The sequence below is a fragment of the Grus americana genome, chromosome 1 (genome assembly GCF_028858705.1).
Source record: "Grus americana isolate bGruAme1 chromosome 1, bGruAme1.mat, whole genome shotgun sequence".
In the NCBI taxonomy this organism is placed as follows: Eukaryota; Metazoa; Chordata; class Aves; order Gruiformes; family Gruidae; genus Grus; species Grus americana.
In genome coordinates this window covers 7615057-7627598 of record NC_072852.1, presented here as the reverse complement: position 1 = coordinate 7627598, position 12542 = coordinate 7615057, and the positions used below count along the sequence as shown (strand labels likewise).

General features: G+C 48.5%; 1 protein-coding gene and 1 long non-coding RNA gene across 6 annotated transcripts in view; one reads left to right on the top strand and one right to left on the bottom strand.

The window, feature by feature from the left end:
• Nucleotides 1–336: 336 nt before the first annotated feature.
• Nucleotides 337–3784, bottom strand: LOC129200569 (uncharacterized). Of its 5 annotated transcripts, none has more exons than XR_008574989.1 (4): nucleotides 2697–3784; nucleotides 1891–2529; nucleotides 1264–1373; nucleotides 337–708 (listed from the first exon to the last, which is right to left on the bottom strand). It is a non-coding gene; the product is annotated as an uncharacterized LOC129200569 (long non-coding RNA). The 5 variants fall into 5 exon arrangements; XR_008574992.1 differs by having other exon boundaries at nucleotides 1264–2048; nucleotides 2306–2529; XR_008574995.1 differs by having other exon boundaries at nucleotides 1264–2048; nucleotides 2344–2529.
• A 115-nt stretch (nucleotides 3785–3899) lies between these two features.
• CCDC3 (coiled-coil domain containing 3) overlaps nucleotides 3900–12542 on the top strand; it is a 41499-nt gene continuing 32856 nt past the window's right edge. Inside the window, exons 1-2 of the mRNA XM_054811877.1 lie at nucleotides 3900–4729; nucleotides 5699–5873. Of these exons, the coding sequence (XP_054667852.1) occupies nucleotides 4323–4729; nucleotides 5699–5873 (582 nt within the window). The 5' untranslated portion in view covers nucleotides 3900–4322. The remainder of the gene's footprint in view (nucleotides 4730–5698; nucleotides 5874–12542) is intronic.

The window sequence follows — 12542 nt, the reverse complement described above, 5'->3', positions numbered from 1 at the left end:
GAAGAATGACTCAGATTAGAGAAGCATAGAGAGAAGAAGGTAACAAAAACATCTCTTCCTGTGGGGACACTAACACAGCCAAATATTCATCTTTGTAGGTCTCCCAATTTAAAGAGGGGTGGGCAGGGGAAAAGAAATCTGGGTTTGATATTTTGTACCCTGGACTACAAAGGAATCACTGTGGATATATAAATAAAGTACAGCTGGGTTGAGGTTTCAGATCACCTACACCCATCAGAAAGGCAGCCAGACTCTGAGCACCGTGCTCTCTTGTTTGATACCTGGACTAATGCTCAACTCTGTCAATACTTTAAAGGCAAAGAACGAGACAGAGCAGAGCTATGTTTTATTAAAAGGCTTAAATCACCCGCATCGCCACAGAAACAGCAAAGAAAATGACACAGCCCGGAGGGAGAAAACTTTGGTTTAAATATCTGTAAAGATGTGTGGAAGAAAAGGAAGAGCTCCTGCCTGGGAAAACCACAAGCCTGTCTCAAAGTCTACAAGACTATCTAAGCGGAGGAAGTGAATGAATAACTGTGGCACATGCATGAGTGGCTGAAAGCGCAGCCTGAGTGGTAATTGGCTCTATTGGTGCTCCTCTGATTAGCTGGTTTTGGCTACAGCACTCATCAGACCCATGCTGAGTTCACAGCACAAAAGTATTCACGCTGCACTGAAGAACGTCTCGGATCAGCCAGTGGGTCCCTGCAGAGAAACAGCAAACACAGATCTGAAGGATGCAGTCTCCAGGGAGGGCTTCTAAATCCTTACTTCATGTCACTAATTCCTTCTTAAGCAGAGCTGGAAGAGAAAGGACTCCTGGAACTGATTCAGATGCTCCTGCTACATTTTACTACCTCAGAAATTAAGGAAGAGAGAAGAAAATTGATGGCGCTTCTGTGGAGAGAAATTTAAGAGCAAAATCACATTAATCACTGTGATCTGAACGTAGATAGTTTTAATTCCTTACTAAAATACTGATCTGAAAGTTGCTAATGAACTCAAACAGCAAATAGCCCAAGGGACCAGCTTGTCAGGATGGGAAGGAAAGGTTACACACTGATGAATCTCCAGAGAGCCTCCCAACAGGGAGAGGTCTCAGCTGGAGACATCTTGCAGAGGCCATGAGAGAAGATGAGCCACTCCGAGCCCTTACAACGGCACTGGGCACAGCACCAGCAAACATAAATGGAAGAGAACAAGGAAATCGGGCACTTTCAAGTGAGAGGTATTTTTATTTTTATATGAAAACTTGCATACCTACTGCATCTGCTCCAGAGTTATGGCCAAGACCTCCTTTAAGCTCATTCAGCTCTGAAGTCAGCTCCCATGGACTCCCACTGTATCCTCAAAACACCGACACAACCACTCTGCAGGATGATAGAGAAATTCCAAAGAATGTTAATTGCTTGCTTCCACACTCTGGTAATCAAAAAGACAGTTGGAGAGCATCGCTCAGAGCCAGTGTATGCCAGCAAATGCTGTTGTGTTTTCTCAGATGGCTCACTGATTCAAACACTCTCGCCAAATACAAGCAGTTTAATTTAGACTATTAACAGTAGCATTAAGGAAAGACACATCCATATTTTGGGTGTGAGCTGCCTGTGTCGCTCCCTTTCTCATCCTGTCCTCCTTCCCAGCTGCTATGTGATGGCTAACTGAAATGTGAGGAATAGCAGAACAGATCACAGCTTAGATTAGATATTTCCAAAGCGGTTTGAGGGCAGTTGACCATTACTCACTTGCAACACACAGTAAACAGAGATGAAGCTTAAATATGAGGCTCTTCTACCCAGAAGATATCAATCTCATATGTATACACAGCAGAAATAGCAATTGCATTTCACACAAGCTAAGAATTTGGTTCCCAGGACAAAAGCGACCAACCTATGGTTACAAATGTCTCATCAACTTCTTGGGGCTCTACCTCCTCAGCAGCAGTGCTGGAGTAATAACGTACTTGTATGTTGCTGCCCACATGCAACACAAGATTCATGTTCCTGAAGCTGCCAGGCTCTGACACCAGCCATACCACCTGGAGAGACCTTGGAGAGACGTGGAGAGACATGGAGAGACCACCTTGCATGGGCTGAACATCTCTTCCATCACTTGCAGCACTTCTCTCTTTCTTCACATGACCCCCTTGTCTTTGCCAACGTCTCAAAGCACCATTTCTCAACAGAAACCTGAGGCTTCCATGTACACTAGATTGCACAAAATGCCTCCAGGGTTGCCCCTGCTTTGTCTGAAGTCAACAACAGCCTCAATTCTTTATTTTTCTCCTTAGTTCTTATTTATGTACCTGAAAACTACTGCATGAAGCTGTGAAACGTTCTTTACCAGTTTAGTCTCTTCAGTTTCCAAAGCAAAAGCAATTTTTCCTGATGGCTAACATTAAAAAATACTGAGCTTGTTGGTCTGTTGGGATTTCCTGAGGATGTTTTCTTCAAAAAATTCTTTTCAGATTGCCTTTAAACCTTTTTTCCTGAAAGTTGCGAAGCAGTTTGTTGATCTTCAGGAAATAGACTATAAAAAAAAAAAAGTTAGAAAAGCTCTGTGATTATGGAGTTTTTGTTAGGAAAAAAAAAATCAAAATCTGTTTCTGTTTTAGCAAGAACCAACTTTGCTGTTCTTGCATAAAGCTATGATGAAATACATTGTAGGACTGTGCCATCACGAAATATCAATATTACCTTTGTTAAAGTCTTCAGCCCATTTTCTGCACACAGCTGAGTCTGATGGAGCTATTCCAGAGGGAGACACTTGTCACAGAAGAAGTCTTGTCTCACTGTCATGAACTTGGCTCAGCATTATTCAACTGATGATTCATTATTTTGCACACTATTTCGAACGCCAGTCATGCACGAGGACCCCCCTATACTGGGCACAGCATGAACATGGAACAAAAAAGGCACCTTCTGCTCCCAAGAGCTCCTAGTCCTTGTAGAGTACTGGTGAGGCAGATGGAGACAGACAGACAGACAGAGGATGACATTGAAGGAACCAGCCAGGACGTGCTGTCAAACTTTTAGTAACCATCACAGCTAGGGAGAGATTTAACTGGGACCATGTATCCATGATATTTGTATTCTAACAAAAGTGTCCCATGCCCATTCCTGACTCTATTATCCCCAGTGAGATCAGATGTGGGAAAAGGAGAACACTGAAATAGAAAGAGGCTATTTTGGGCTGCGAGTGGTGCGAGGCCCCCGGGGATCCTCGGGAGAAGCTCCACAGCAGTTCATATGCGGGGAGAGGGTCAGCCTCTGAGCCATCTGCCAAAAAGCTGGAGAAGCCCGAAGCTGCCTCAGCCAGTTCTAGGAGGAAACAGTGGGAAGCAAAAATATATCGAGACCTGGCTTTTTATTTTTACCTTGTTCACCAGATGTATTTTGAAAAACGGTTGCAGACTGCTAAGAAGAGCTGCTCTCCTCCACTTGCAAGTTTTTCTCCATTCTCATTTGAAGTGGGAGAAGTGAGTGACCGGGGAGACAAGCTTCCCACCCCACACATCTTCAGTTTCCCAGGCTCTTCTTTCCCAGCAGGAGCTATACAGCCCCCTGCTCCACTGGGACACTTGCATTTCCAGCACCCTACGAGCCACCCCTTTGCCTCCCAAAGCCCTGGGTGCCACCAGTGCCCACCCCGGTGCCCGGAGATGCCTGGCGGCAGCTGCTCCCACCCCGGGCTGTGCTTGCCCTTCGCATCTCTGCACTTTTACACGTTGCTTCTTTTGCAGTGTCTGTCCTGTCCACCTCTTCCCTTTGCATTCCTTCTCTTTGCAACGCTGCCTTTGCATCCCTCCCCTTTGTATCCCTCCCTTTTCACCTCCCCCTTTGCACCTCTCTCATTTACATCCCTCCCCTTTGCCTCTCTGCCCCCTTCGCATCTCTGCCTTTTCCCATCCCTCCCCTTTGCATCTCTGCTCCTCGCATCTCTGCCCCCGTACACCCCCTGCCCCTCGACCCTTTACATCTTTGCCCCTTTGCACCGCTGCCTACTTGGACCTCAGCCCTTTGGGTATCTGCCTCCTGGCACCCTCCACTTCCCCCCACTGTGCCTTTGCATCCCCGCCCTTTCGCTTCCCTGCCCCTTCGCATCTCCGCCTCGCCTCCTCCCTGCCTTCTCCACCCGGGCCCTTTTGCACCTCTTCTCCAGCGCCCCCGTCCCCCCCGCAGCCTCCGGGTCAGCCCGCAGCGGCTCCAGGCCGTTCTCCCTCCCCCCGCCCCCCCTCCCCGTCTCCAACCCCCCTAAACCCCCCTCCCTTGCCCGCCCGCCCGCCGCGGCGCGCACCCGGCCCGGCCGCGGAGCCGCCCGCGATGCCGCCTCCGCCGCGGCTGCTGCCGCTGCTGGTGCTGGGGTTGGGGCTGGGGGGGCGGGCGGGCGGCGGGGGGGGCTGCCAGCTGCCGGCCGAGTGGCGGCCGCTCAGCGAGGGCTGCCGAGCCGAGCTGGCGGCGATCATCGTCTACGCGCGGGTGCTGGCGCTGCACCCCGACCCCTACGGCGCCTACAACTACCTGCCCTGGCAGAGGGGGCCCCCCGCCGGCCCCCAGCAAGAAGCGGGGGGGCTCTTTTATTCGGCCGAGATCGAGCTGCTGTGCGACCAGGCGTGGGGCAGCATGTTGGAGGTGCCCGCCGGGTCCCGCCTCAACCTCACCGGCCTCGGCTACTTCTCCTGCCACTCGCATACCGTCATGCAGGGCTACTCTTATTTCTTCTTCCTCCGGTGAGTCCCGGGATGGGGTTAGGGGGGTTCGGGGTGGGGTTCGGCACCCCGGCTCCGGCGCATCTCCGCGGCCGGGGGGATGCGCGCCCGCTCCTGCCCGGGAGGGTTCGCTCCGTCCCGCTGCGCCTTCTCCTGTGCGCATCCACCCACAGTTTCATCGGGGAAAAAAACAACCTCAAACCCATAATATCCCAGCACTGACGGGCAGCAGATGTACGAGGAACTGCTGTCGAGTAGCTCCTGGGTGCCGCTGCTTTTGTTTTTGCGGCGGGACGGTCACGGCGCTGGAGAGGGGCCAGCGCCTGTTCGCCGAAGTTTGGCATGGGAGCTTAAAACGCATCCCCAAATACTCACCCGATAGCTTTCTCTCGGCTCTGTCGAGTCCCAGCCAAAATCCTGACTTTGGGCTCATCGAAAAAAAAAAAAGAAAAAAAAGAAAATAAACCACAATGTAGGAACAGAGCCATTGCTGTGACCTTTCAATCCAAGAGCGTTTGCGAAATACTACTCAGTGGCTTGTTTCGAAATACTCGGTATGTTCTTACACTGGGTGCATAAGGAAACACGGTTTGATGCTGTCTGTAGCTATATCTTTAAACACATTTTACACAAGTTATTTGTTGACTGTTTGAAGGAGTACTTAAATCAAGGGCAAAGCGATGAAAATTCAGTAGGAACCAAGGGCCAAAATATAGATTTGCCTGATTCACGGGGGTTCATTGATGTCCGGAGGGCAGCAGGAGCCTGTTAGGACCTTACTGCTGCTGCCAGGTCCCGTCCTCTGTGGTGGAAATTGCCATCTTGGCAACTAAGTGTCAGGAGAGCTGAGAGCCACATGACAGCTAAAAGTCTGCGTGTGCGACTTTGGTGGCACTTGTTGAGCCAGGCTGAAGTACAGTGGGTGACTTCTGCAGGAGAGAAAGCACCGTTCAGGCTCACAGTGAGCTGCCTGTGCACTTTGTGTTTCAGAATGGATGAGAACTACATCCTCCTGCCGCATGGAGTCAACTTCCAGGAGGCGATCTTCCCGGACACCCAGGAGAACAGAAGGATGTTTGCCAGCCTTTTCCAGTTTTCTAACTGCTCGCAGGCGCAGCATGTCTTGAGTTTCTCCAGTGACTGGGAGATTCAAGAGGACAACCGGGTAAGGGATTTATTTGCTTTCCAGTGCTTGTTTTCAAAGTGGGCACTGGCATTCCCATGTCATTTGCAAATGTGTATATATGAATGCAGAGCAGCAGATCCCTGATTTTTCTGGTCCTTTGGTGGTATCACCGGCAAAGTAACACACTGGTGGGGAGATGTTAAACTCTGTTTTCAAAGCTGACCTCTGTGTTAGCTCTTTAGCTTCCCATGGACCTGAGCAAAGCTTGATATCAACCTGTTCATGTTCAATAGATTGTAAACCAGTATTGCTTGTGATCCTGTCCTACTCCTCCCAGGTTGTTCCTGGGTTTGCTATCTCTAGACCCCATACTTTAACTTCAGCTGAAATGTTGAGGAGCAGAGCTTTGCTTTTGTACTTCTGTGTTCGTGTCATGTAGCGAGAGCAGTGCCTGGACCATGACAGACTGTAAGGGATTATTCTTGCCTAACTCCACATAACAGCATAAACATCTACTGAACTAGTCGCCCTAAGCTGTCTTTGTAGCAGCTGGGGAAAAATAGACTCTGGAGGGCATGTTTTGTCTGAGTGATGAGGGTATGGTTCATCTGAGCGATGTCGGCACTTACTTCTGAACAAGCTGAGTGAAATGCCTCTTTCTTCGCTCAAGGGAGGCCACAGCTAGTAGTTCACCCTCTAGGCGATCCTCCCTTAAGAAAGTACATTTTTAGTATGGAAAGTCCAACCATACCCATTGTTAGTGGCTTCTTAGCCCATTTATGAGGCTGTAGTGTGGGTAATAAATGCAGGATTTTAATAAATACTTTCTTGGCAGAGAGGAGTAACACATAACCTGTAGTTATGTGTGTGCATGTTCTGGATGTGCACATACATTTGCAAAAGTGGAACTTGGAGAGCTGTTTTAGTATCAAACCTTGTTTTATGAGGCTGGTGGTTTCCACCTGTACATTTAAAGTGTCTCTTTAGGTCAGGATGGACAGGACATGTGTCATGGCTTGCATCTTCTGTGGATTCATCCAAGGCACAATATTTGCGTACAGCAGCAGATGCACTAGTGGCCTGTTTGGGAGAAGGACGGAGGGAACTTGGTAGCTGGCTGAGCCCTTTCCTTTCACCAGTTGGCCGACCACCAGTGTACAAAGTTTGAGTTGTTGCATGGCCATCTGGACAGTGACACATCCTTGGGATGCCCCATGAGCGAGCATTTTCTCACTGCTGATATTTTGGGGAGGAAAAGAGGAACGGTGATATTCAAATATATATTTGGGCACAGCAGCATGAATCGATGTCTTAGAAAAAATTAATTATCCTACAATTAGATTGCAGAGCTGTAACCCTGGCTGGCCGAGAAGGGGGAGGTGGAGAGCTCTGGTCCTAGCCCTGCCTCCTCCCTGCCAGCCCGCAGGCTCCCCAGCGCCCCAAGCAACGTATTTGGCAAGTAAAGGCTCTGCTGCTGCCAAATCCGCAGATTTTACTCCAGGGGAGCAAAGTGGTGTTGGGGGACCACCAGAGCCAACTCCCAGCATCTGCTTGCGATGCATCTGCATTGTTTATTTAGCCGCGCTGAGCTAAACACAGGGCATCTTGATGGGCTGGTGCTCGTTTATGCCAGGAGTGAATCTCACCGGTTGGCTTTAATGGAAATCACAAGGCAGAAACCCCCAGGGTAAGTTGGGGCAACCAAAAGCATATGTATCAAAAATGCATTTCAGCTGTTGCACTCTTTGGCCCCACGCAGCTGTGAGCAGATTAGGGGGGGATTAGAGCTGCTGGTCACACAGACCAGGGCTGGGGGCTTTACATACGTCAACACCCACCCATTGAGTGAATAAATTCAGCGCAACTGACGGACACTTTGTCTCCCCTTCGTAATGAAAAGTAAAAGCTTCCTGTGCACCAGTTAAAAATAGTTCAGGCTGACTGTGCTCCCATTCAGTTCCTGCATCTGTGTTTGCCCAGTCCCAGCGCCAGCTCCTGGTGCGTGCGTGCCCCAGCCTGGGAAGGGGATGGCGTTTCTGGCTGCCACGGTATTGGAATATTTTATACATCTATTACAGACACAGATAAATTATTACCTAGAAGTTACTCTTTATTGACTCCAAGGAGATCTTACGTTGACTCGTTCAAGAGTAGGAGTCTTAGTTTGGTTGGATTCCCAATGCAGGTGCCCATGTCCAGGATGCAGCTCTCTTTAGCATTTTCCTCCTCTCTTTGCCTTGTCGCATCTGATGGTAATTTTCCCAATTGCCACCGCGTCTGCTTACATCCCATCACACTGTGAACAATTTCCATTTCCCAATGTGCTCAGCCGAGCTGTCCCATGCTGGCTCCTGAGATGAAACCTGTGGTGTGTGCTGACTTTGTGGCACAGAAAGTGAGCATTACTCGGAGCATTGTTCTTGAAGCTTTTTGGAAAAGAAGGTCTTAGGGAGCCTGGGGACATCCACAATGGTGTCAAGTTGTGAAGAACCTAGACAGAGAGAAAAGGGTCTTCTGATGAGACTCACACTGCGGTGAGGAGTCAGGGGTCTCACTAGCTGCCACTTACTGACATAAATTGCTAGTTAAAATCCGTCATGGATGTTTTGTGCAGTCAGAGGGAAGAGATGGAGATGCTGAGATCCTCAGAGCAGAAGACAGCTGGGGTGGAGGTCTGGTTCCAGGAGTTAGTATATAAGGTCCTGCCTCCAGGTCTTGGGACAGCTGTGTGCAGGGACATTTTAAAAAGCAGCTCTGTCAAAAAGCAGCATGCCCAAGTAGGTTTGGAGTAAAGGCGTGATGAAATCTCCTGTTTACAGCTGGATCCCATACTCCGAAAGACTTTTTGAATCCCTGTATTTGCTTACGGCCCTGTGCCCTACTCTTGATATATTTCTGGAGTGGATATTTTAAGGGAGAATTCAGCATGTGCAGTTGCAATGAATAATTCGTGTTTGTAGCTCTGAGGTGAGAGAACCCTCTGATGGGTGATGGGTGAATGTCTTTAGCCTCACGTAATGCTGCTTCCAGTGAGAGGTTCCTTCTGCGAGGTGTGCTTGAGATGGCCGTGGAGCGGTCACCCAAAGGTGACCTCTGATGTGCTGTTCTGCTCACCCTCTTCTCTCTGCCATGCTGTCCCATGGGGTGAAACGAGGAAAACCCTGACAGGTTCTTCTCTTCCACCCAGCAAACGTGTCTGATGATGCAAAAGAGAGCAAAGAGATGTGCAGGAACTTCTCAATGCACCGGAATGCGCAACCTGCCTTTTCCATTGCAGTAAAGCCCTTTTAATTTTCGGAAACCCCCATGGTGCATGGTGAAAGGAGGCCAGACCTAAGGCACATCTTGTTGGGGATAATACATTCCTCATCCTGGGCATGCTGCTGTTGTTGGCAGCTAATTCCAGCTGCGTTTTTAAGCCCCTTGCAGTCTGGGCTGAGGGCCAGGTGCTGCTTTCCATAGTTTGCCAATAACCCCATAGTCTCATAAATTCACTCAGGTGCTTGTTCTGGCCACTCTGGAGAGCATCAGTAGCTCTGGCTGGCATTTCTTTAGGCACTTGCATTTTGCTTCCAGGTTTGCAGAGGCAGTAGTTAATTGGGCTCCATCCTGACTTTTCTCACTGCCCCTTACTGATGTCTGCAGACGCCCTGCTTTACTCCAACTCTCCACCACAGCGGTTTCTGCAAGGTTGTTGCTAAAGCCGTGAGTTCCCACCAGGCTTGGGGTTGGGGCTGGGTTTGTATCAAGTGGTTGCAACTTCTTGCTGAGCGAGGGGCCCCTTCTTGCAGCACGTTGCAGGTACCTGGGTCCCAGGCTTGGCCCAGTCCCAGAGCTGATGTTGGTGGAGATAATAACACAGAAATGCTTCTTTTTCCCCTTCAGAGTTACAGTTTTAGTCAATTCTTCCCACTCTCCACCCCTGGGAGGCATGCCGTATTCACCCATCCAAGGAATCTTGCAGTCACAGCAGTTTCTTTTAATAAGGTGCTTTTATTAAAGAAAGGAACAACTAAGAAGTAATAAAAACCTAATTAAAATTCTTAAAAGCTCTGTGTTTTTACCCAAGTCTCATGTCAACCCCCTGAGCGAAGACCCTCAGACATATCAAAGAGTTTGCAAAGTCTGACAGCCTCCTACACGGACATGCCAGGCTGTCCTGTGCCGGCTGGTGTGCAGCCTCCGGGTCACCCCTGCCTTGGGAAACAACCCCAGACACCTCTTTTCCTTTACTCCCTGCTTCCCCCAGTGTCCCTAAATTTGCTCACGAACCCCTGTGTGCCACCCAGTTATTCTCCGGTGCAGCTGGTGGCACTGGTGTTTCATTACTGACGCTTTTAAGGAGCAGCCTTGCGATCTTTTCTTGCTCAAAAGGAATCCGAGGGGTCAGAGTTATTTTTTGGAGATGGGGATGAGCATTCAGCAGTGCAGCCAGCATCCTCCTGCAGGGATGGGGAAGGGGAACAGGAAAATCCTGAAGGCCCAGAGAGCATCTGTATGTGCCACTGCCTCTTTCTCATGACAAATTTTTTTTATGGCTAAGTGCTAAATGACACTTTTCTACATTCGGGGAATTGATTTCTGCTTGCTCAAGCTGGGAGGTGGGAATCATCCCTGTGGTTTCCCCCCTCTCACAGTACCTCCTGCTAAGTCTGGGGGTGATTAAATTCTTGTCCTCCTGAAAAGTTTTACCATTTTAGTGCAAATCTAGAGGCTGTAATTTCTTCTCCTGATTTGGCCTTCTGCAGGGTGGTGCAATCTTGTAAATAAGACCTGTTGCCTTGTGTGCCCATGTGGGATTAGACCAAAGTGACATGAGGTCTGGTGATAATAAGGTCTATAGAAGTGTCAAACAGCACTTGTTATTTTTTATTCAGAGGGGTTTTAACTCCTGGCTTTGTCAATAGCTTGATGGGGAAACGCAGTCTTTGGGCCTCTCCTTTTATTCACGTGGAAGAGCATCATAACAAGGGAATAACAGCAACGTGTCAAACCGATCGTGAGCAACTGTGAGAGCACTAGCACTGTGATAAAGCCCACGGAAATTAAGGAGTCCAATAACCTCAGTTAAGCCTGGTGAGTTTGCAGGGGTAGATTATATCTTTTATTAAGCCTCTCTCCTTGCATTGCCTCTTCTCTTGAGCACCAGAACCACAACCACGCTGTTACTTCAATTGATTTAGATGAACGGACTTGCCTTTTGAGAGACCTGCAGAGATTTAGCTGGGTAATAATAAAGCTTTTATGAGAGTAGTCAGTGTCCCAAATAAAAAGCAAGGTAATTAGTGGGTTAGCAGGGCTGTCTACAAATATCTTAGCATCTTTGGGCCTGGGTCCTCTTCTCCAGTGGCACTTTGGCTGCTGTAACAACCCGATGACCTGATTAGGACACCTGCAAGGCTTTGGAGCAGCTGAAAAGGGAACCAGATAAGAAAAGCAATGTAATTACATAAATGGCCTTGCCATTATTATACAAAGCAAAAATTAAATTAAATGGCATTCTTCCTCTGCGGAAGTAGAGGAAATAATTTCAGAGCTGTTTGTATTTTAGCAGCGGCCGCGTGCATGAACTGGGAGCCACTGGGTCGGATCATTCTCTGAATCCATCTGCGAGCAGTAGCACGTCTGCTCAGCAATAGCCCCAGCCTGTCTCTTCCCTGATGATCTCTGGCAAACCGGGCAAATGGTAGCGGCTTTCATTCAGCCACACTTCACAGGACCGTGAGGGCTTAGATCACAGAGAAATAGCGCAACATGTCCCTGGAGAGGAGAAAAGAAGGCGGCAAGTTGGGGAAGTCCCCATAATTTTTCTGACCTCCCTGATTTTGAGTCTGGACAGTGTTTAAATAGTATCATGGCTAGAAAGTGTGAGTGGATACCTGCTAGGGAGATGCCTGTGGCATCTCTGGAGACAACCTGAGCTGCCTTGGATACAGGGACCTGAGCTCTTCCTGCTGTGGCTGAGCTGGATGTCGGTGATGCTGTAGGTGACTGCTATGTGAATCATACAAAGCCTGGCTGCTAGAAAAAAAAAAGCTAGTAACTGTAATGGATTTCAGCTGAATTTTCATCCACGATATCCACCAAGATAAAATGAAAAAGCATTTTGGTTTTTCTCTTTTAAAAGTTAAGAACTTTTTCACTTGAGGAGCTCCCTCTTTGCTCTGAGTGCTGGGAGACAAAGCGCAGGACTGGAAAACGCCAGTCATGGAGTCCAGAGCCAGCAGTTTTAAGGGAAGGACTGGTTTGGAAAAGAGCAGGCAGCAGCCTGGCTTAGTTAAGATAGTTTTCTTTAATTCCCATCTACTGGCCTTTGTGTTTGCTTGTGGCATAAGCTGCATAAAGAATCCTTCCTTCCCTGGTCCTAAGGCACAAAGGAAATAGAAAATATTCTCAGTTCAAAACAGTGCTACGTGGCAAAGGCAGGGCAAAAAGTCTTCAAAATAGATGAAAATGAGGTCCAATATCTAGAGGTTTGAAAATCTTGTTTTACATTCAGTTTCTTGCCCTGCCCTTTGTTAGAAGAGTTGTTGCTCCATTAGCTTAATAGCATGATAGAAAGTGTACATCGCTTCTGGGCAGTTTCAATAGTGATTTACAGTGCTTTTGTTTTCCTCCCAGAAACCCACCCAGAGCGTATCCCCTCTCTACAATCTGTGTTTAATTTGAATACATGTAAGCAATATTAGATGAAATGCTGACAAGTGT